The 22,356-nt window shown below is 46.5% G+C and overlaps 1 protein-coding gene across 4 annotated transcripts in view; it reads right to left on the bottom strand.

Moving 5' to 3' along the window:
• The window catches only part of ABTB3 (ankyrin repeat and BTB domain containing 3), a 301,232-nt gene that overhangs the window by 24,886 nt on the left and 253,990 nt on the right, over positions 1–22,356 (bottom strand). The window contains exons 6-11 of one of the 4 annotated variants that reach the window (XM_070600630.1): positions 20,681–20,770; positions 18,618–18,719; positions 16,570–16,663; positions 16,318–16,453; positions 15,417–15,637; positions 13,725–13,903 (exon numbers count right to left, since the gene is read on the bottom strand). In XM_070600630.1, coding sequence (XP_070456731.1) covers positions 13,725–13,903; positions 15,417–15,637; positions 16,318–16,453; positions 16,570–16,663; positions 18,618–18,719; positions 20,681–20,770 — 822 coding nt within the window. The remainder of the gene's footprint in view (positions 1–13,724; positions 13,904–15,416; positions 15,638–16,317; positions 16,454–16,569; positions 16,664–18,617; positions 18,720–20,680; positions 20,771–22,356) is intronic. The other 3 variants (XM_070600631.1, XM_070600632.1, XM_070600633.1) reach the window with 3 other exon arrangements.

Below are 22,356 nucleotides of genomic sequence, written 5' to 3'. Positions count from 1 at the left end.
ATTCAGGAGCGCTCAGCTGAATCATTTTCTCAAAAAAGCGCGAAGGAAACAGTTCTGCGATGCAAAACTCCAGCTGCCCCTGATTGCTCAGGCATGAAGGAGCCTGTTTCTGTTGACCCCCATTCTTTACGTTTATTGCCTCCTTCCCCCTGGGGCCCCCTGCTGTTCATTAATCTCCCTTCTACTGCAGGTGTCCAGGGGAAGCCAGGCATCACAGCATTTGGAGGCTTTTTATTGGGGGAGGGGAGTTGAAACTAGGGGCCAAAAAGGGGGGTTAGACAGAAAGACATTTACAATATATTAAGAAAAGTAGGTTACAACACAGTTTGTACCATATATTTTTGGAAATAAAACCCTACATATATATTTGGACAGATATGTATAGAAAAAGGTCTGGAAGAATAGAGTAGCTACTTTTGGGTGGGATTATGATGTTTTCTCTTTTCTTTTTATCTATATTTTCTACAAGAAAGTGTTGCTTTTGTATTAAAAACAATAAATATTATTTTTGATTTTAAAAGATGGGTTTGGGACTACTAATGATGTCAGTGGTTCAAGCTATTCTGAAATCGACTTCATTGTGCTCCCAAAGCAGAAGGATACAGCTCAACCTAGGAGAGGAACATCCAAACCTTCTATTAAAGTGGGTGAGACACCAAAGGGCACCATGTCACCTCTGAGTGATCCGCAGAGGCGCCTAAGGAGACACAATCATATTGGATGGAAAAAGGGACTCTGCTTTAAAAGAAGATGCCTTGTAACCAAAGGGTGTTAAATGCTCCTCTCACTTAACACTCACAAAGTGACTGCCTGTCTCATGGCTTAATGCTGTGGTTCTCAAAGTGTGGTCCTCGGACCAGTAGCACCACATCACCTGGGGGCTTGTTAGAAATGCAAATCCTCAGGTCCCATCTCAGATGTTCTGACTCAGAAATGCTGGGGGTGGGGCCCAGTAATCTGTATTTTAACAAGTTTTCTGGTGATTCTGATGCTCCCTAAAGTTTGAGAACCACAGGGTTCATGTACTGAAATTCTGTCTTGGGTTTGACCTGGGCTGGGGGCTGTAAATTTGTTTCTTCTGGTCTAAAGCCTTGCCAATCAAATGTGCTCCATCAACCAGCAGCAGCAGCAATATCGCCTGGGAGCTTGTGAGAAATGCAGACTCTCACCGTAGGGCCACTGAATCAGAATCCACGTGAACACGCTCTGCAGGTGCAGATCCCCATGCACACTGGTGTTGGAGAAGCACTGAGTGGTGGGCAGAATTATGGCCCCCTAGAAGATGGCATGCCCTAATCCCTGGGACTGTGAATACCATGAGATGCCACGCCCATGAATATATTACCTTACAGGGCAAAAAAGACTTTGCAGGAATAATTAATGTTACTAACTAGTTGATCTTAAAAGACGGGGATTATCTTAGAGGGCCCAATGTAATCACATGAGCCCTTAAACTTAGAGGCAGATGAGGAATTCAGAAGCGATGAAGGAGAAGAGGAAGTCAGAGGGACTGGAAGCCTGAGAAGGATCAGATGAGCTGCTGCTGGCTTGGGGACGGAGGGGGCCACATGGCGAGCTTGAGAGGGAAAGTAGGCAACAACACCAGGAGCAAGATGGGACCCCCAGCTGACAGGCAGCAAGGAAATGAGACCTCAGTCCTACAACCACAAGGAAATGAATTCTACCCAAACCTGAATGAGCTTGCAAGTGCATTCTTCCCCAAAGCCTCCAGATGGGAACACAGCCCAGCTGACACCTTGCTTTTGGCCCTGTGAGACCCTAAGCGAAGAGCCCAGCCGAGACGCTGTGCCCTGACTTCCGACCCACGGAAATCATGAGATAATAGACGGGTATTGTCTTCAGCCTGTAAGTTGTGTGATTGGTTACTGCAGCAATAGAACACTAATACACCTTGTCTAGAGTTTGCCTCAGGTGACCACATTTCATCATCCCTGTGGCCTCAGACTACCAGACACACCGTGGACACTCAATGAATACTTGCTGGTCATGAAAAAGATGAAGCCTGTGACCTGCTAAATGCTCTATACAGACTGTATGATGAATGGTGCTGGTCTCATTCCTATGCACCAGGATTTGTCTTGTGAGCCTTGCTGGTGAGCCAGCCCTGTCTAATCAACTCAGGGTGAATGAATGAAAATCCATTTCCTGGACTTGGTGGCCCGTAAGAGGGACGTGAGCTGCCAGTGGACTCTTCCGTGGGGTTTGTGTTTTTGGTGGCGGTGGCTTTTCAAGTCAATTCAATAGGTACTTATTAACCATCCAAGAGGCGTCCCAGACTGTGAAAGGAGCTGTATCCCGGGCGACAGAAGCAGGCAGGGCGAGACCTCTCCCCTCCAGGACTCACAGCTCAACCTCGACCTCACTGCCTAACTTCAGTGTGTGCTATGTCACCCGAGTAAGTAAAGATAAGGGCTGGCCACGCCTGTTCCAAACGGACAACGCTCAAATACTCAAACATTATCTGGAGGTGCACAACCACCCACTTCTAAGTGAGGGCTGCACAGAGTGACCTGATTCCAAAAAGGAGAGTCTGGAAAGGTGAGGAAAGAGTAAGTTTGTGGTGGAGAAACTTGACAAGTATGACCTTAGCCAGGTGATCAAGGTCATCATCAACAGTGATAGCACGTCCCCTTGATGTGATGAGAATGGCACTTGACCTCTGTGGTCCTCCTCCCTGAAAACCGTAATCCCAGGCTAATCATGAGAAAAACGTCACACGTTCCACTAGACAGCATCCTATAAATTACCTGCCCAGGACTCCTCAAAATTGTCAAGGTCATCTAAAACAAGGAAAGTCTGAGAAACCGTCTCAGCCAAGTGCAGCCCAAGGAGGCACGGCCACTAAATGCAATGTGGTGTCCTGGATGGGATCCGGGAGCAGAAAAAGACACTAAATAAGAACTAAGTGAATAGGACTAAAGTATGGGACTTAGTTAATAACAATGTATCAATGTTGGTTCATTAATTATAACAAATGTACCATGCTAATGTAAGATGTTAATAATGAGGGAAAGTGGGGGAGGGGTTATATGGGAACTCTGTGCTATCTTATCAATTTTTCTGTAAATCTAAAACTTTTCTAAAAAATAAAGTCTATTATTAAAGACCTGCCCAATGAGGGAATAGGATCATTATGAGGAAAGCACTAGACGTTCAGGTGAGAAGAGGAAAGAGAAAGGGTCAAAGGTTAAAGTGGCCATCCACAGTCATCGGGGCTTTATTCACTCATCCCCCAAAGGTTCCATGAATATGAACCTTTCCCCACACCCTAAGCTACGCATTCACTAATTCTTTCCTCAACTATTTACTGAGCATCTATGAAGGGCCAGGCACTGGCTAGGCCCTGGGTGCCTGCACTATGATGCGCCCAACGTCAGCTTCAAAGATGCTGCCTTTTCCAAGCCTTTCCGGCCACTGCTCTTTCAGAGACTAGAGCCCTAAGAGAAACTCCCCAGTGCGTCTCTCAATTCATCTGTTTGTCCAGGTGTCTGCTCGGCGCACTGCCCTGTGTGCTTCCTCTAGGCGATGGGGTTGTGGGCATAATTCACTCTGGTTACCCAGCACCCAGAACGAATCAGGACTCCAGGAGGGCTCCTTCAAGGGAGGCGGGGTGGCTGTAATTAGTATCAGTTGACAGCGACAGTCGGGTGAGACCCATTGGGTTAAATGGTCAGTTTGGGGCAGTGAATTGGGTTATTCTATGAGATTGCTTAGCTCTGGACCAAACCTGAAGACAGCAGAGCAGAATTAGCCCAATGCAGGCTGTCTCTGTTTTGGAGGCGGGGGTGGGTGGGGTGGTTGTGCTGGAGCAGATGCTGATACTCTCCTCTGAGTGGCACATTCAAGCACAGTGCTTTTAGGTCCAAGGTGTGACAAGACTCCAAACTCAGGGGCAGCAGGCCAGTCTTTACATGCAGGCTCTGACCTTGGAGGCCAGGGCAAGCCTGAGGAGGGGGGTGTGGGGCGGCCAGGTGGGCGTCTGGCCAGGCCTGAGCACACAGCGCCTGGTTAGCAGTTGCTATTGGCATGCCGCTGGGTGAACCTGCTGTTCTGGTGTCTTGTCAGAAATGCTGGGTGTGCACATGGGGTGCCCTCAGGTCCTCGGGACTCAAAACTGTGTGGCCACACAGAACTAAAGAGGAATGAAGTGAAGTTCTTAATGCCACTCTTACCAGGAGACCCTCCTAAGATGGACTCCTGTGGATTTTGGGGCTGACATCTCACCTCTCTGCCTCTGATCTCTCACTCCTCTCCTACAAAGATACTGAAACACCTTCTTCTCTTCTGAAAGGAACACTATGATTAACCCCAAAGGTCCTTTATAGGGCACTCAGGCTGAGGTTCTATGTAGTGATAAAAACATGGACAATGGGGCCAGATGGAGGTATGTCCCAGTCCTGGTCCTCACTCACCAGCTCTGTGACCTTAGCAAAGTTACTCAGCTTCTCTGGGCTTTGGTGTTCTCTTCCAAAGTGGATAAAGAACACCTGCTATGAGAGCTAAAAAAGATAATGCATCACGTTATACCATTAGGTTGAACCAAAGGGAAGTGCCAATACTTGACCATTTTTAACCCAAAAAACAGCAATTTCTCATAATTCAAACTAATCTCTATTTTTCTAAATTCCAAAATGTCATAAAATTAATGGCAGCTTTTAGGAAGAGAAAAAAAGCTCATCATGTTAAACATACACATCCATTTCAAACTGAGAAATGCTAAAAGGTGAAAATAGCTTCATCTTAGAATCAAGAGAATGTGGAATTACTGCTACTTTCTGGGGACACTGGCAGTGATTTTGCTGCCTCAATCCATCGTCAACAGCGATTTGTCCCTCCAACTGGTCTCCTCCCTTGTGGAGCCTCTCTCACCTGGAGCAGACCTGGAAAAGAGGGGGGAGGGCTGCTCACCCCCAGCGGGGTTCCATGAGGTCAGCGTAGCCCGGAGTCTGTCACTCACCCCAATGGAGTTGTGTACAAGATGAAATTGAACACATAATGAACTTCGAGTGCGTTTAAATCATCACCCATTTATTTTGATACGTACTGTCTATTCACGGCAAGTGATGGGGACTTTTTATTTACGGTCGTAATATAACGTTTCCTTTCTAAATACAATTAAGGGAAGGTAAGTTGATTTAAAAAAAATCAAGCAAGTAATAACCAGTGAAAATATCCTTTAGGAATGAAAGGGAAATCAGACATTCTCAGCTGAAGGAAAACTACGAGATTTGCCACTCGAAGACCTACCCTACAAGAATGGCTGAAGGAGGTTCTCTAAACAGAAAGGGAAGGATAAAAGAAGGAACCGTGGAACATCAGGAAGAAAGAACGAACACGACGAGCAAAAATATGGGAAAACATAACAGGCTTCCCTTCTCCTCTTGAGTTTCCTAATTATGTTTGATGGTTGATGCAAAAATTACAACAGTGTCTGATGTGGTTCTAAGTGTATGTAGACGAAATATTTAAAGACAATTATGACATAAATGAAGGAGGGTAAAGGGACAAAAAGGGAGGTAAGCTTTCTATACTTGACTTGAACTGGTCAAATGATGATACCAGTAGACTGGGATGTTATGTATACATAAGGTAATACTTTGAGTAACCCCCTAAGAAACTAGACAAAGAGGTACATTCAAAATAGCGTAGAAAAATAAAAATAGAATATTAAAAAATGTTCAAGTAGTCCACAGGAAGGCAGGAAAAAGAAAAGAGAGAAACAACTCAGATCAAACAGGAAACAAAAAATAAGATGTCAGACTTAAGCCCTGAAGTATCAATAATTGAATAAAATGTAAACAGTCTAAATACACCAATTAAAAGACAGAGATTGGCAGAGTGGACAAAAAGTCCAACTACATGCTATTTACAAGAAAGTCACTTTAAATAAAATGAAATAGGCAAGTTGAAAGAAAAGGATGGAAAAATATGCAAACAATCAAAAGAAAAGAGTGGCTATATTAATATTAGATAAAGTAGACTTCAGAGCAAAGAAAACTAGCATAAGCAGAGAGGGGTGTTATATAATGATAAAAGGGTTAATTCACCAAGAAGACATTGCAGTCCTAAATGTGCATGCACCAAACAACAGAGCTGCAAAATATGTGAATTGAAAACTGATAGAACTGAACGGAGAAATACACGAATCCACAGTTACAGCTGGAGACTTTAACACCCCTCTCTCAACTGACAGAATAACTAGTTAGAACATCTGTAGGATATGGAAAAACTCAACAACACTGTCAACCAACAGAATCTTATCGACATTTACAGAACGCTCCACTCAGCAAAAGCAGAAAACAGTCTTTTTCAAGTGCCCATGGAATAGATACCAAGACACACCATATCCTGGCCCACAAAACCAACCTCAAAAACTTAAAAGGATTGAAATAATACAGAACATATTCTCTGACCACAATGGAATCAAACTAGAAATCAAGAACAGAAAGATAACGGGAAAATCTCCAAACACTTAGAAACTAAACCACACACTTCTAAATAATCCCTAAGTCAAAAAGCAAACAAAATTACACTGGGAAATAAAAAGTACACTGAATTGAATGAAAATGAAAATAAAACCTATCAAAATTTGTGGTACACAGCCAAAGCAGCGCCGAGAAGAATATGTATAGTATCAAACGCATACATAAAAAAACAGGAAAAGTTTCAAGTCAATAATCTAAGATTCTATCTCAAGAACCTGGAAAAAGAAAAGCAAAGTAAACCCAAAGCAAGCAAATGATAAATATAATAGCAGCAATCAATGAAATTTAGAATAGAAAAATAGTAGAGAAAATAGTGAAACAGAGAATTGGCTCTTTGCAAAGATGAATAAAATTGACAAACCTCTAGGAAGACTGAAAAGGGAAAGAAGAGAAGACAAATTAACAAAATCAGGAATGAAACAGGCGCTATCATTACAGACTCTGCAGACATCCGAAGCATAATAAAGTAACATGATGAAAAATTCTACACACATAAATTTGACAATGAAGAGGAAATGGACCAATTCCCTGAAAAACACAAAGTACCCCAACTCACCCAATATTAAATAGATAATTTGGAAAGCTCTGTAAGTATTAAAGAAACTGAATTCATAATTTAAAAAATTCCCCCCAAAGAAATCCAGGCCCAGATTGAAAAGGAAGAAATAAAACTGTCTTTATTGGCAGATAACCTGATTGTTTAAGTAGAAAAATCCCAGTAAATCTACAAGAAAACTCCTAGAACTAGGGGCCAGCTTGGTGGTGCAGCAAAGTGCACACGTTCTGCTTCAGCAGTCTGGGGTTTGCAGGTTCGGATCCCGGGTGTGGACCTACATACTATTCATCAAGCCATGCTGTGGCAGGCGTCCCACATATAAAGTAGAGGAAGATGGGCACGGATGTTAGCTCAGGGCCAGTCTTCCTCAGCAAAAAGAGGAGGATTGGCAGCTGATGTTAGCTCAGGGCTAATCTTCCTCAAAAACAAAACAAAACAAAACAAAAAACTCCTAGAACTAATAAATGAGTTCAGCATGGTTGCAGGATACAAGACAAACATACGAAAATCAATTATATTTCTATATGCCACAATGAGCACATAGACAAAAAATTAAAAATATAATATTTACAACTGCTCAAAAAATATGAAACACTTATGTGTAAATCTAACAAAACAAGGACTTTTGCACTGCAAACTCCATAATATTAATGAAAGAAATCAAAGAAGATCTAAGTACATGAAGAGACATACCAGGTGCATGAACTGGGAGACTTAACATGGTAAAGATGCCCATTCTCCCTGAATTGATATAAAGATTTAACACAATTCTTATCAAAATCTCAGCAAGATTTTTTGGTTGATATAGCAAGTTTGTTCTAAAATTTATATAGAAAGACAAAGAACTAACATAGATAAAATCATTTTGTAAAAGAAGAATAAAATGGGAAGAATCAGTCTATCCAATTTCAAGATTTATTTTATAGCTACAGTAATCAAGACTATGTGGTAATGGTGGAGGGACAGACACACAGATCAATGGAACAAAATGAACTCAGAAGTAGACCCACACAAATATGCCCCACTGACTTTTGACAAAGGTGCAAAAGCAATTCAACGAGGGAGAGACAGCCTTTTAATAAACAGTGCTGGAGCAGTTGACGACCCGTTAGCAAAAAAAAGGAACCTCGATGGAAGCCCCATACCTCATACAAAAATTAACGCAAAATGAATCACAGACTTCACTGTAAAACATAAAACTAGAAAACTTCTAGGGAAAAAAGCACGAGGAAATATTCATGATTTAGGGCTGGGCACAGACTTCTCATCCTTGACTCCAAAAACATAATCTCCATAAAAGGAAAAATTGGTACATTAGACTTCCTGCAATTAAAAGCTTTTGCTCTGTGAAAGACCCTGTTAAGAGGATAAAAAGACAAGTTACAAAGTGAGAGGAAATATTTGCAAACCACATATCTGACAAAAGACTAGTCTCCAGAACATAGAAAGAACTCTCAAAATTCAACAGTAAAAAAGCAAACAATTTAATTAGGACACGGGCAAAAAATACAAAGAGACATTTCACTGAAGAGGATACACAGATGGCAAATAAGCAGATGAAAAGATGTTCAACATCATTAGCCGTTTAGGGAAATGCAAATTAAAACCACGACGAGATATCACTTACACACCTATCAGAAGGGCTACAATAAAAACTAGTGGTAACACCAAACAGTGAAGATGCGGAGAAATGGGACCTCTCATACTTTGCCGCTGGGAATGTAAAATGGTGCAGCCACCCTCGAAAACAGTTTAGCAGTTTCTTTAAAAACTAATCATGCAACTACCACACAAACCAGCAACTGCACCCCTGAACAATTATCCCAGAGAAACGAAGCCTTATATTCACATTAAAAACCTGTGCAGGAATGTTTGTAACTGCACTTATTTGTAATTGCTCAAAACTGGAAACAACTCTGATGTCCTTTGATGGGTGTAAACAAACTGTGATACAGTCATTCCCTAGAGTACGACTAAGCAATGAAAAGAAATGAACTGCGGATACAGGCAACAACCTGGAGGGGTCTTCAGAGAGTTATGCAGAGTGAGAAAATCCAGTCCTAAAAAAGTTACATCTGTAGGGTTCCACTTCAATCACATTCTTGAAATGTCAAATTAGAGAAATGGAGAGCAGATTAGCGGTTTCCAGTGGGTAAGGAGAGGGTGTGGGCAGAAGGGGTGTGGCCAGAAAAGGGCAACATGAGGGAGTCTTGTGGTGATGGAAATTTTCTGCATGTTGTCTGTATCACATCAATAATCTCGGTTGTGATATATATATATATTATTTTTTGTGAGGAAGATTGGCCCTGAGCTAACACCTGTGCCAATCTTCCTCTATTTTATGTGGGATGCTACCACAGCATGGCTTGACAAGCGGTGTGTAGGTCTGTGCCTGGGATCCGAACCTGTGAACCCCGGGCAGCCGAAGCAGAGTGCACGAACTTAACCACTATGCCACTGGGCTGGCCCCTCAGTTGTGATATTTTACCGTAGTTTTGCAAGATATTTCCAATGGTAGAAACTGACTAAAGAGTACATAGTATCTCTATTTTTTTTTTTACCACAATTGCACGTTAATCTACAACTATCTCAAAATAAAAAGTTTAAAAAACTAAAAAAGTGCACAAACCACAAGAAAAAAAACCACAGATCAGTCTCGTCCCTGTTTGAAACCTCCAGTGTGTTCCATTCACCGCACATGGAGAGACATCAAACTTTTCACCAGCGAGAAGGGCCCTATGCAAGCTGATTTTTCTCTCCTCCACTTTTTCCTTTGTCCCACGGCTTCTGTCACACTGTCCTTCCTGTAACCCCAACACACCAACCAGTTCCCACTAAAAGCCTCAGCAGCTGCAGTTTCTTCACTTGCAAGGCTCTGGCCCCAGACCTCTGCGTGGCTGGAAGCGTTTGCTCACTGAGGGGGTCGTTCACATGCTACCTTCTCAGGGAGACCTTGCTGACCATCCTGTCTACATCAGACCTTGCCTGTCCCACCCCCGGAGACTATATCATCGTCCAATTTCATTTTTTTTTCACAGCCTTTATCACGTTCTCTCTTGTGCTCATTTATTTCCTTGGCGACTGTCTGTCTGCCCCTCCCCTGGACACAGTAAGCTCCAGGAAGATAAAGAACACTCCTGTTCCATCACCACTGCACTACAGCAAGCATCCATGGCTACCAAATGAGTAAACGCCCAGGGGAATTACGTGTGGGAGAAATGGGCCATTTTTTAAACGTATTTAAAAAAATAACTATACTGTTTGCTCCTGGGGAAATCTAGAGACAGAATTCCTTTGAAGTTAAAGCTTAGAAGTGGGAGCAAAAAAAACACAAAAAACCTGCAACCAGATTTCAAGTAAGGTGTGAATGTTCACAGATCGAGGAGAGGAGAAGGGCACTTTGCAGGGCAGCTGCATTTCTGTGAGCTGACCAAAAAGTGAAATTATTTACAGGAGCTCTGCATTCTTATCCATTACTCTGAGAAAACCAGATATTGGTTCACATAGAACAGCAGACGCGATCAGAACAGGAATCCTTTAGTGGAGGGAGAAGGAACAAGGCCGGATAGCTGCGTGAGGTGTGGCCACGGCTATGCGCCCATGGGGCACTTTACCCTCCAATAGGACTACGACTACGGCTATCCTCCAACAGGGCACATTCTGAGGGCAGAGCTTTGCAGCACTTTCTCAACTCTCTGAATTTCTCTGCCACCATCTCTCTCCAGTCTTCTTTTGACCACGGGAATATCACTCATGCTTGGAGAATGCTCGACTTCAGAGGGGAAATTTATCACCTTTGTCTCTCCCACTGCGGTCAGTGTACATGATGTGTAATACCACACTTCACCAGCAGGGGCTGCCACCCCTGTCAGAGCAAACCCAACTCCTGCATGCGCCATCTTTCCCAGACTGCCTCCTCCTGACAAGGACCTCTCCCTGCCCCAGCATCCCTGGCTCCCCGCCCTCGATCCTCAGTACAGCTGAGAGGGAGCCGGCTCTAGTCCACACCCCCTTCTTCCCGGCCCCAGCTGCGGCTGTCAGAGCTGCTGGCTGCCTTTTGAGGGGGCAGTGGCTGAGTGGGGCACAAGGGGCCTGCTGGGGTGCCGGTCATGCTCTATTTCCTGGTCTGGGCGCTGACGGCACAGGTAGGTTTGCCTTGTGAGAATTCATTAGGCTCTGGAGTTACACTCTGGGCACTTTTCTGTATGGACATCATACTTCAAAGCAAAGTTTACTTTAAAAATCCATAGATTAGGTTCACCTAATACCCAAGATGCCTCAGTAATTCCTGGAATTTCCATTATAGTCTGAAGAAAGGGAGAAAAAAAAACACCAAAAAACCAACAACGAGTTAGCACAGCAGACCCTGGGAACAGAACTAGGAATGTTTTTCACTGATGTGGTTTCCTGGGTAATTTCAGGTGAACGCCTTATTTATTTATTTATTTTCAAGTTGGGGGGGGTGAGGGCTGAGGGGTGGGGCGAGTTGGGTTCTGAACCGCTTCCAGCAGGTTTTGCTTGTTGTGGAATCCCCGAGGCTCTTTGCCCAAGGGCCGGCACACCTGCTCCCATTTGGGGTCTCGGTGGAGCTTGCCATCAACACGCATCCAGGCGCAGGGGCCCTGAGACCCTGCGCTAAGGACGGGTGCTAATGAGAATATCTAATGGGACTCGCTCTGGACCCCAGGCCAGGTGCCCTGAGGCTCAGAAAGCAGATGCACCAAGTTGCAGCTGCCTTACTGTGGGGCCACCCCAGCTGTCCCGAGAAGGCAGCTCCATGCTCCCCTCTTCACTCTTGGAGGGCAGCCCATCGGCCCAGCCTGGCAGGAGAACCCACACTACCCTTTTGGTGCAGAGGCCTATTTCCCCTGAGACTTCACAGGTCCCATTGTCTCAGAGGGACCCCAGAGTTCTACAAAGCCTGTGCTGGAGCAAAGGCGTAAAAGGTTGGTGCTGGAGCCAGACAGCCTGGGTTCAATCCTAGTTCTGCCATTTACCAGCTGTGTGACCTTGGGCAAATTAGTTATCCTCTCTGTGCCTTGACTTCCCCATGTGTTAAATGGAGATAAGAATAGATCCTCTTTCAAAGGTTGCTTGTGAGATTGAGTTAATCCTTATAATGTGCTTAGAATAGTTCCAGGCATATAGTAAACAAAATATATATTTTAGTTTAAAAAAAATCTTCATTTGTGTCTTGAGACGGTTTACTATAAAAAGGTTCCAAGGTCAATTGAGTTTGGGAAACATTTTATTGCCTTTGTGAATTAGGCTATTCAAGAAATTGCGGTGACCCAGCATGACCCCGAGGAGAGGAGGGGACATTCGGCCTGTTCACAGGTCGGTATTCACGGCTGGTTGGTGCCTGGGCTGCACTGGCGTGTTAAATATTTTTATATCATCGCTGCTGAGGGGATGGTTTCACAGAACACCCTTGGGGAAATACTGGAGGTGCCATGTCCCCTGGGGATGCCATCTTTATGACAGAGAACACTTATCAAGCACTAAGTGGCAGGCACAATTTGAAGGGCACTGACTCATTTTATCTTCACAACCAGCCTAAGAGGTTAATACAACTATTGTCCCCATTTCAGATGGGGAAACTGAGGCAGAAGGAAGTGAAGTCAATCGACGGGGGTCCTAAGGCTAGGAAGTGGCAGAGCCAGGTTTGAACCCTGCCTTTGGCTCCAGAGTCCACGCTCTCCACCACGACGCTGTCCTGTCCCTCGGAGCCCACGGAGAAGCCCATGGGGCATGTGGTGGTGGGCGCACAAACTCCTCAGAGCCTCTCAGCAGACTGGTCCTCTGGTGCTTCCCGTGGCCACAGTGATGGGGCATCTGTCACGGCCACCCCTGCCTGGGCTCTCCACCTCCATGGCTGGTTGGGGATGGGCACGCCACGCTGCCCCTTCTCCAAGTTCTCCACCAGCACACACAATGCCACACGGCCCGCCGGCAGGGACTGGATGTCTAATATGGTATCCCCTAACAAATGACCCCAAAGAGATGTTTAAGAATCCGTCTCACAATAGCCCAAGGGCTGCACTGATGTTTGAAGGGGCTGCGGCACTTCCCTGTTGCTGGGAATGGAGATGGCAGCGGGAACCAGAAGGCCCGAGAAGCAGGGGAAGCTCCAGGGGTCAGCGGAGGCGCAGCCAGTCCTCTGGCCCTGAAAAGCCTCTCCCATGGCCTGGCTTTCCAGAAACCTTGGCAGGGTCTGCACCCCATTGATCAAGGGTGCTGCACCCATCTCCCCTCTCTGGATTGCTGTCTGTCCACGCAGGCCTGCTCCAGCCTCAGCCCCTCCCTGACCGTCTCACACCCCTCAGACCCTCTGCCACCCAAGTGAACACTGTTTCATAAACCACCTCAGAGGCCCTTGGGGCGCTCGTGTTGGTGTTATCTCCACAGCTTTAGTGCTCGCTCCCTGGGTTAGCAGAGATTTTTCTACTTTGTCCTGTGCATCCAAGTACCTGGGGGCATAAAGGTGCTCAGCAAGCAGCTGCCCAGAGATGACTCACCAGTAGCTTTAGCCAGCTGGGGTCCATTCGCCACCAGCGGCCGTGCCTACAGGAATCCCACCAAAGGCTAAGGGACTAATGGAGATCATGAACCCCCGGCCTTGTTCTCTGCTGACCACCCCAACAGCGTTAAACCTCTGGTACCTTGCTGGCTTTCAAGATCTCAAACATCAGGGGCAGGCCTTGGGTGACGAGCTCCTCCGTGTACTCCTCCTCCTGGATGGTCTTAAACTCCTTTAACAGGCACTGGATGAGGGGCCTGCGGTGTTGCTGGAAGGCGATCCGCAAGGACTCCAGCCACGTGTGCAGGGTCCAGGGGACACCTGGAAGCAGGGAGGGGAGGGGCGCGGAGAGGAAGGCGGGGCAGAAAACAACCAAAAGAGAAGGCGTGTTTTTATTTGGAAGTTGGCCTTTCCCCAGGAAATTACCCAATTATGAGACCAAGAGACTAACTTTCAATGAATAGAGCCAGTGTTGGTTTTTTTCCCCAAAGACTTGCAGAAGTTGAAATTAAAGGTCATGATTCAATTCCTTTAACACGGGTGTCCATGTCTGCATGCTCCTCATCTTATTAGGGATTGCGTTTTATAACATATAATCATTGTATAGGATATTGGAATTATTATGCACACTACTTATGCATAGTACATACTTCTGGGTTCTGACTTCATTCCCCTCTATCCCCTCTCCTCTGGGGAGAGACAATCTCAGGGAAGGAAAGAGCCTTGCCCAGGGCTAGACAGCACACCTGCGCCCAGATGAGAGCTCAGAGCCGGTGAAACCCATCGGTGGACCTCACATCAACTGCTTTGGCTAGGGCGGATATTTACATCCGAATAGAGGATGTTGCTGCTGCTCCCCTGTGCAAAATGACATTTCCATCTGCAGGCACTTCATCAGGGCTTCCTCCTTTAATAGAAACCTCTCCAGCTGCTGATTGCTGTGATTTGCTTCTCCCCTCTCACCGTGAGGCACAGGGAACGTGTCTCATACTGTTTATCACAAGCAGACCAGAGGCTCGAGCTTCATAATCACACTAAGGAGGCTCTTAGGGCAATGGATGAACGCCCCACATACTAAACAGCCGCCCCGCAAGAGAGGCCCGTTTCCAGAACAGCACCAGGGGGACCCCTCCTCAGGCCCTCAGCCTATCTTGACCTGCCGCACCCTGTGTGTAAGGCCAATTACTAGGTCTTGTTGTTCTCTTGAGGGGCTAATGCCACTGCACTGGTGAATCTGGGCTAGCATGCTCTCCAGACACACGGAGGAGATGGCTCTGGGCTGGCTCACTCAAGGAAGGGCCACCCCGAACTCTTCCTGAGAGGGCTTTGCTCCCTGCAGCACAGTGGGTGGAGCCCTGCTAAGGATGGGATGCCCTCTCCTAACTGTTGCCCGGCCGCCACTTCATGGATTTGGGTGTCCTAAAATAGTGATTCCCCAACCACTGGGAGCCACCTGGGATGATTGTTAAATATAAAGATTTCCAGCCTTTATCCATCCAGACCCTCAACAGCAGAGCCTCTGGGTGTAGGGCCTGGCAATCTGTATTCAGACAAGCTCCCAGGTGATTCAAATTTCTAAATTCCCAGGGTCCAGAGTTTGGGACTTATGGAAAGATGATGTGGGGATGGGTCTTTGGGGCTGGCAGGATGCTGCTGTCAAGGGGGATAGTGTGGGCATCTCAGCCAGGAAGTGATCCAACCAACACATGAGAAGTCCCCTGGGTCCCCATGGGATGCATATGCGTGTGCGTGTGCGTGTGCGCGCGTGTGCGTGTGTGAGACCTAGAGCTTGGCAGTTGAGCTATGCCCAGCAGCCAAGGCTGCCCAGACTGACCTATGCTCCTGATATCAATTGTGACATCCACGTAGCCATGCTCAGCACTGTGATACATGGCCTCCCTCAGGGCTCTCAGTTTGGCCTTGCTGTTGCGGCTGGCGCACAGGGGGGGCGGGGCTGTCTCCGCCAGGTCAGTCCCCTCGGCCAGAATCTCCTCCAGGGACAGGATATCACTCTTCTCCTTCTCTGGCTGAGCGAGCAGTTTGCGGAACACATTCCTGTCAATCATAAACCCAGAGAGGAAGACACTCAGAGAGGAAGGGCTTTGCTGGGGCGGGGGTGGGGCGGGGCAAGTGGGGAGACCCCTCACTTGGGACAAGGGAAGGAGAGGATCAGCTCTGGGGTGGGGCGTCAGAGACCTGACCACGGGCGCTACGTTTTGGGGATGGAGGAGATGGCAGGGCACGACTGGCCATGTTTCCTTGAGGACAACTTGTGACTAAATGCTTTCCTCAAATATCTGGAAGGCTCTAGGATGCTGCCCCTTTCACTGCCAGCCTGCACTCTCCCCATAGTGTATCGGCTTTACTCGGGGTTGTGTGTAAAAAATGGGGTAGATCCTGAAGGAAACGTATAGGGGGTGTAACCAAATGTGAGGGGTTTTATTACTTTTTAATGGGTCCATCTCACTTCATGACACTGGCAGAGTGCCATCTCTGTGGGGTGAAAGCTGATCGGGAAAGGACAAGACAAGCCAGTCTGCGTGGCTGTGTGCTGCATGTAGGTGGCTCTCAGCAGAAAGCCAGCAGTTAAGGCCACTCTGGCTGGGTCTGGGGCCTGGACTGCCTGTGGGCCCCACATCCAGAGAGGTAGTGGGTCTGGGGTAGGCCTGGGAATCTGCATTTTTAACAAGCACCACTTGCGTGCGACCTTGTGGCTTTGGCCCATCCTAGCCTACCTGTGTCCGTGGGCTGCAGCCTGGCTGAAAGAATTCATATCACCCTGGGGGCTGGTAGAAATTCCATTCCTGTACATGGTGCCTATCAGGGGATCCGCGCCACGCTCCAACAGCAAACTAACCAGCTCAAAATTTCCTGCAAGCCCAGAGAAGGGGGTTTTATAAGAGAATAAAGCAAATATCCAGTCATAGACACATCAAGGGCCAGGGGGGTGGAGACCTTTGGCCAGATTGAGAATCAGCAACTCTTACCTACAGCGGCTGCGAGCTGGAGGGGCGTTTCTGAGTAGTTCTCCTCGCCGTGCTCCACAGAGCCTTCCACCTTGGCCCCGGCATCCAGGAGGAGCTGTGGAGGAAGAGCGGCCACTGAGATGTTTAAAGGACATGCACTATGAGGAGGTGTCAGAAAAAGTTGGTGGAAATCTGTGCGATGCGAATGTTCCTGCCCTCCCTCTGGGTTGGTGACCGTGTGCACCGGGTGAGGGCAAATGCACTCGGAGGATGAACTGAGAACCTCTTCTATCTTCTAGAACCTGAGACTACTGAAAGTGTGGTCCACAGACAGCAGCATCAGCATCACCTGGGAGCTTGTTTGAAATGCTGGCTCTCAGACCCCATCCCAGACCAAGTAAATGAGAGTCTGCATTTTAACAAGATCTCCAGGTGATTTATATGTACAATGAAGTTTCTAGAAGCATTGAGCTAGAAGCTCACAGCACCAGAATGCTGGAAGACTCCCTTTTTGGGTTGGTTACACAAGGCCTCAGAGAGCTTTAGAGTGATCTAGAAACACAATCTCAAGGGTCCCAAAGGACTTTGGGGACCTCCTGGGCCAACCAAGGCAAGAATCTCTTCTAGAACACCCTGGATGGCTCTGAGGACAGTCTAGCAAACGCTCAGTTTCCTGGCCAGCACGATCAGTTAATAAAGTGGCACCATGCGCATCCAGGAGTTTTTGCTTCATGTGATTCCATTCTGTGCGTTCCCTAAGATATCTGGGCTTCTTAAAGGATGGAGATCCTGTCTATGCCGGACCTCACAGTGAGTGTGCCGTCAGCACCGCTGATGTAAAAGGAGGTGGGTAAATCTGTCTTCTTGACTCCCTATCCAGGGCTCCCTGAGGGCACAGCCAGGAGAGCTTCCTGGCTTTCCAGGATGCACCACAGCAGAGAGGTGGCCCAACTTCTGTGTGGCTCTGCTTGGCTGCCTGCTGCTCCTCTTCCTGATTTAAAGGCTGGGGATGCCACTGCATGTTAAGGGATGGCATCTGTGTCTGCCAGGCCACATCTGACCTCTTCTTTCTTAGATCCCTGTACTAGAAATGACCTGGATATGACGTTCTAGAGGCAGAAGCCAGCTCTCAGCGTGACACGTCATGCACTCAACCTCCTGAAGCACGATTATGGATCTGTCTTAAGGATTCCCATGACCTAGGAAACCACAAAGGATTCCTGTGGAATTCCAACATTGCCTAGGGGTCCCTGTAAAACTATTTCCTGCTCTGTGTAACTCTAAGAGGACTGGACCACATAAAAGGAGGTGAGCTCCTGATGCATCTGAAGCTCGGCACTCACTATGGGGCCAGGTGTCATGGACCTGGATGCTGATCTCTTTTTTTTGATGAGGCGAAGACCAAGTTTAACATCTAGAATGTACTGGATGGCTATTCATGGAACACCAACTCTACAACAGCCAGCAAAGGCACAGGCAATATACACTTATATGCCCAAAGGACCGCTAATGAGGACATCTCTCCAGACTTGGGGAACTGTTTCAGAAGACACGTGCAAAAGGCGCTACTCTAGACCTCCCGGGTCTGATTCTCGGCGAGTGGGATCCAAGCAAGTGTCTTTTGGACCCACTCCCCTGTGGACTTGATGCTTCTTTCCACTGGATGGGAACCACCAGAATCTATGCGAACACCAAGGTCACATCTAAGGGGAGGTTCTAAGGTCTCACACCAGCCAAGTCTTATATTCACTTTATGACAAGCAAAACGAGCAAATCCACAAAATCACAGCTCAGGCCCCACCCCCGAGTAACAGGGAACCACTTTGTAGGTTTGCCACCCTGTGTGTGAGGCTGCATGTGGGTACCTGATAATTTCATATTGGTTAAAGCTGGGCCGTATAGATCATTACATATAATATTTTCATTCATACGATATGAATGCACTATATTTAATGGCAGTTAACCAATATGAATCTCTTAGGGACTATGCATGCTGGGAGAGGTACAGATTTGCATAATGGAAGAGGTAAAACTGAAGGTCAGATGTGGATAGGGAAATACGTTAATACCTGAACTACAGGAATATGTCCATGCAACACAGCAAAAGTCAGAGCCGTCCAATGGCGGGTCTCGGGGTGGACGGATGGATATTTATGAGGAGTACTGACAACCTATAAACAAATCGAAGTTATTTTCAAAATGTGACCTTCACAAGACTTAGACTAGCAAATCTGACCTATCTGTGGCTGTGCACGTGGGCTCGAGGTGTAAGAAAGGACATCCTGAGGGGGCCTTGGGAAATGCTGGTGATGTGGGGTGGTGACTTCATGTCCTCCATGCATAATGAGGACTCCTTTGCTTCTCATCCAAAAGGAGTTAAGTGGATGACTTCCGGCCATCTCTAAGGTTTCCTGGAGAAGCTGTAGTGGCGGCTACCATGAGCCAGCTCCCCTGCCTGTCTCCTCTTTCTGCTTAAGGGAGGGTGGTGGTTCTGAGAACTACACGACGTCAGATAGTGTGAGACACCACTGCCATTACACCCCTACCTTTAGGGGAAATTCTCTGGAGTGGCAAGCCCTAGGCAAGGGGAAGTGTGCTTCGAGCTTTCAAGCTAGGGAAGACCACCACCCATCTGATGGAGAAATGTCACCATCTGGTCACGGCTCACCCCATGCTGTCCTCATTTCATTCTTCTGCTGGCTTCCTGGTTGACAAGGACCCTCATGCTACTGGAAACCTGGGCACAAAATCTTCCCTGAACACACCATGAGTGAGCGATCTGACATCGGTCTTTTGGTACGGGGGCCTTGAAACACCCCAGGCCAGGAGAGGGCAGCTGAAGGTTGGGGTCCTCCAGGATTAGCACCCACACATAGCATTTCTCCCAAACATTTCTGGGGCCATAGAACCACAGGCCTGCTTCATTCAGAGCAGTTGAGTTCACTAAACACCCGCAGGGGGAAGGCCTTGAGCTGGGAGCTGTGGGATGGGCAAGAGAGGACCAGAGAATCCTACCAGGACCCAAAGCTGAACAGCCTTTGCAGGCATCTGCACAGTGCTTGGGGTTTCAGAGCAGGGGTGATCCCCTTCCCCCGCACTCCAATACTTGAAACTTACAAGATGCAAAATGGTTCTGGATCCAAAACTATGTCTATTGCCTGCTTTCCTCAGATGAATATAAAACTCACTAATTAAAAAAAAAAAAGCACAATACTAAGACTACATGGGCATCTAATTTTGAACTAAAAAGTTTTTCCAGGGCTGCTGAGTTAGAATTGCAGCATGTCGATCTTCCCAGCCTCTGAGGCTGCCAATATCTGGCTGCTGGAGAGAGTGGGTCTTAAGACAGCATAGAACATAGTCAAAAAGTGTGATTTCACCTATTACAAGCCTTGAGGGAGAGAAGGGACCATATTAACTGAGTCCCAAACTTCTGCCAGGTACTCTCTATATCTAGTCCTTCCAAACACTCGCTGAGACAGGTGCGATTATTCTCCCATTTTGCAGATGGGAACATCAAGGGTCAGAAAGGTTAAACCAGTTGCCCAAGCACAAAAGCAAGTCACTAAGATACAGCGGTTTCAAAATTTGAACCCAAGTGTCAAATTCTTTGGGGGTGTGCTTTCACTATATCACACTGCTTCAAGGTAGCTTTGTGATCAGCTCTAAGACCTGTGGTTTCCATTTCAGCCAAGCAGGTGAGCCAATCAGGATTTGGTGGGGGAGGGCAGAGGATCTCAGGGAGCTACAACCTCAGCTCAGGAGACAGAGGCCAACTTTGCACTAGGCAGAGAGAAAGTCCTGATGGCTCAGGAGAGCTCTCTCTGCCCTGATCCCAGAAAGGATGGATCAGCAGCAAGAATCAGAGACCCAGAACTGCTGAGCCAAGGAAAAGCTGGTCCTTTTTGCAGCTCCGTCGGTTGTTTTTAAATGAAACATACATACGGGTAGCTCCGTGGAGTCTGGTTGGGCTGCAGCCTCAGGATGGAGGAAATCCATCAGCTGGTCTGACCTATTTGCTGGACTGAGCACCCTCAGCCGTGGCTCTTGGGAGAAAAAGCCCCCCTCTCTTTGCTCGTCTTCCCCTGGGGACTGCCAGGCCAAAGGGCCCTGCAGCCCTCTGCACCCTCACCTCCACATTCAGGTCAGCTCCGGCATCCAGCAGCATCTGAACCATCGCCTCGTCCCCACGGACGCAGGCGTACATCAGCGGGGTCATGCCCTGCGGTGAGTTAAAACCAGAGAACGGAGAAGGTTTACAAGGTGGCTATGTCACTCGACGACAATAAATGGAAAATCTTACTTGTGTGTAGGAGGCTATGTCTTTACTCAAAATCCAGCATTTAAAAAATAAACATGCAGCCCCATGACTCGTAAGGTCATAATCCTCCACATTTTGAAAAGCAAAATGGAGGTAAGAACAGAACATAAATTGCCTTCTTTGCATTTATCTTTGCTTAAGTTGGAGGATTTTCGTTTGTCCGTCTTAGGGTGCAATAGATCTAAGAGTGTTTGCTGAAACAAGTGGCTGATTTCAACTTATAGCTCTTAGGAACTTTCTGGATTCCACAATATCAGCCCTAAGCTATGTGATTGGTAAACACTGCTTCCTGGACATTCTCTCTTTCACAATTTAATAAGTGCCATCTTTGCTCTATATAAGCTGCTGGTCAGTGTCAAGGGAAATCGGATGCCTCTGAGCATGGCCTCGTCACTGACATCCGGTTTGACATTATTATTTACAATCGAAAGGCAAGAAAATGAGGAATGGTTGTCAGGAATTCCATATCTGCCCGTGACTCCTGCTTATTACAAAGGCCCACAACCAACAGAAGGGAGGGATGGATTTCCCAGTAAACAGTGTTGTGACAGCAGCTATTTGGGAAAACGTTCAAGTGAGAGTCGTATCTCACACCGTACCCCAAAATCATTTCTCGTGTGATTAGAGATACAGGGAAAAAATTAAACTGGTAAATGACATCTCACTAGTCTCTGGATCTGTTTCTACGCATAAAAGTAATGGAAGAAATCACAAAGGAAAATCACTACAGTGTTGAGGGCACAAATTGAAAACATTATAAACCAAATTAAAAGGTAAACAATAAATCGAGACATATTTGTCACCTTGTAACAAAGGGTTCTATGTCTATATGCAAAGAGCTCTCCTAAATAAAGAAGGAAAACAATAAAGTGCCAGAGAAAAACAGACAAAAGATGAGTAGGGAACACATATATAATTGGAGGGTGTCTACCAGGAATAAAGTCTGAGAAAGTAATTTGAGATCAAGAACCTTCAGAAAGGCTGATGTGTTTGAACCACTATTTCCACTTTTAAGAATTTGCCTAATGAAATAATCAGAGATTTGACCGAAGACTTGTGTAAGTATATTTAGCTCAGCAACATTGATATAAGTAATGAGAAACAACCTAAAAATCCAGTAGCGAGGCGTGGTTAACCGAATGAATAATATGACCATGTTATGTAGCCGTTAGAAGTGATTTTTTAAAAAATAAGAATATTTAATGATATTGCAAAGTGCCTTTAATAGAAAATATTGGTAAAAAGCAAAATATAATAAATTCATGTTTTTAAAAATAATATAAATGTGCACGTGTATGTGTTAGGGGTCCTTGGTGTTGCTCAAGAAAATCATAACTGCTCTCCCTTCCCTGGAGCTCGCTGCATGAGCTGCCCATGTGAGAAGCAGCTCCATCTGTCCCTTGTGACTTTCCATCTGGGGCTCACACTGGAACCTGCTGTCTGTTTCCTCTGTCCGTGACATCTTCATCCACACGGGGTGTCTCTTT

This window comes from Equus przewalskii, chromosome 29, assembly GCF_037783145.1.
Source record: "Equus przewalskii isolate Varuska chromosome 29, EquPr2, whole genome shotgun sequence".
Lineage (NCBI taxonomy): Eukaryota > Metazoa > Chordata > Mammalia > Perissodactyla > Equidae > Equus > Equus przewalskii.
The sequence above is the reverse complement of the archived record's forward strand: the minus strand, read 5'-3'. Positions and strand labels throughout refer to the sequence as shown.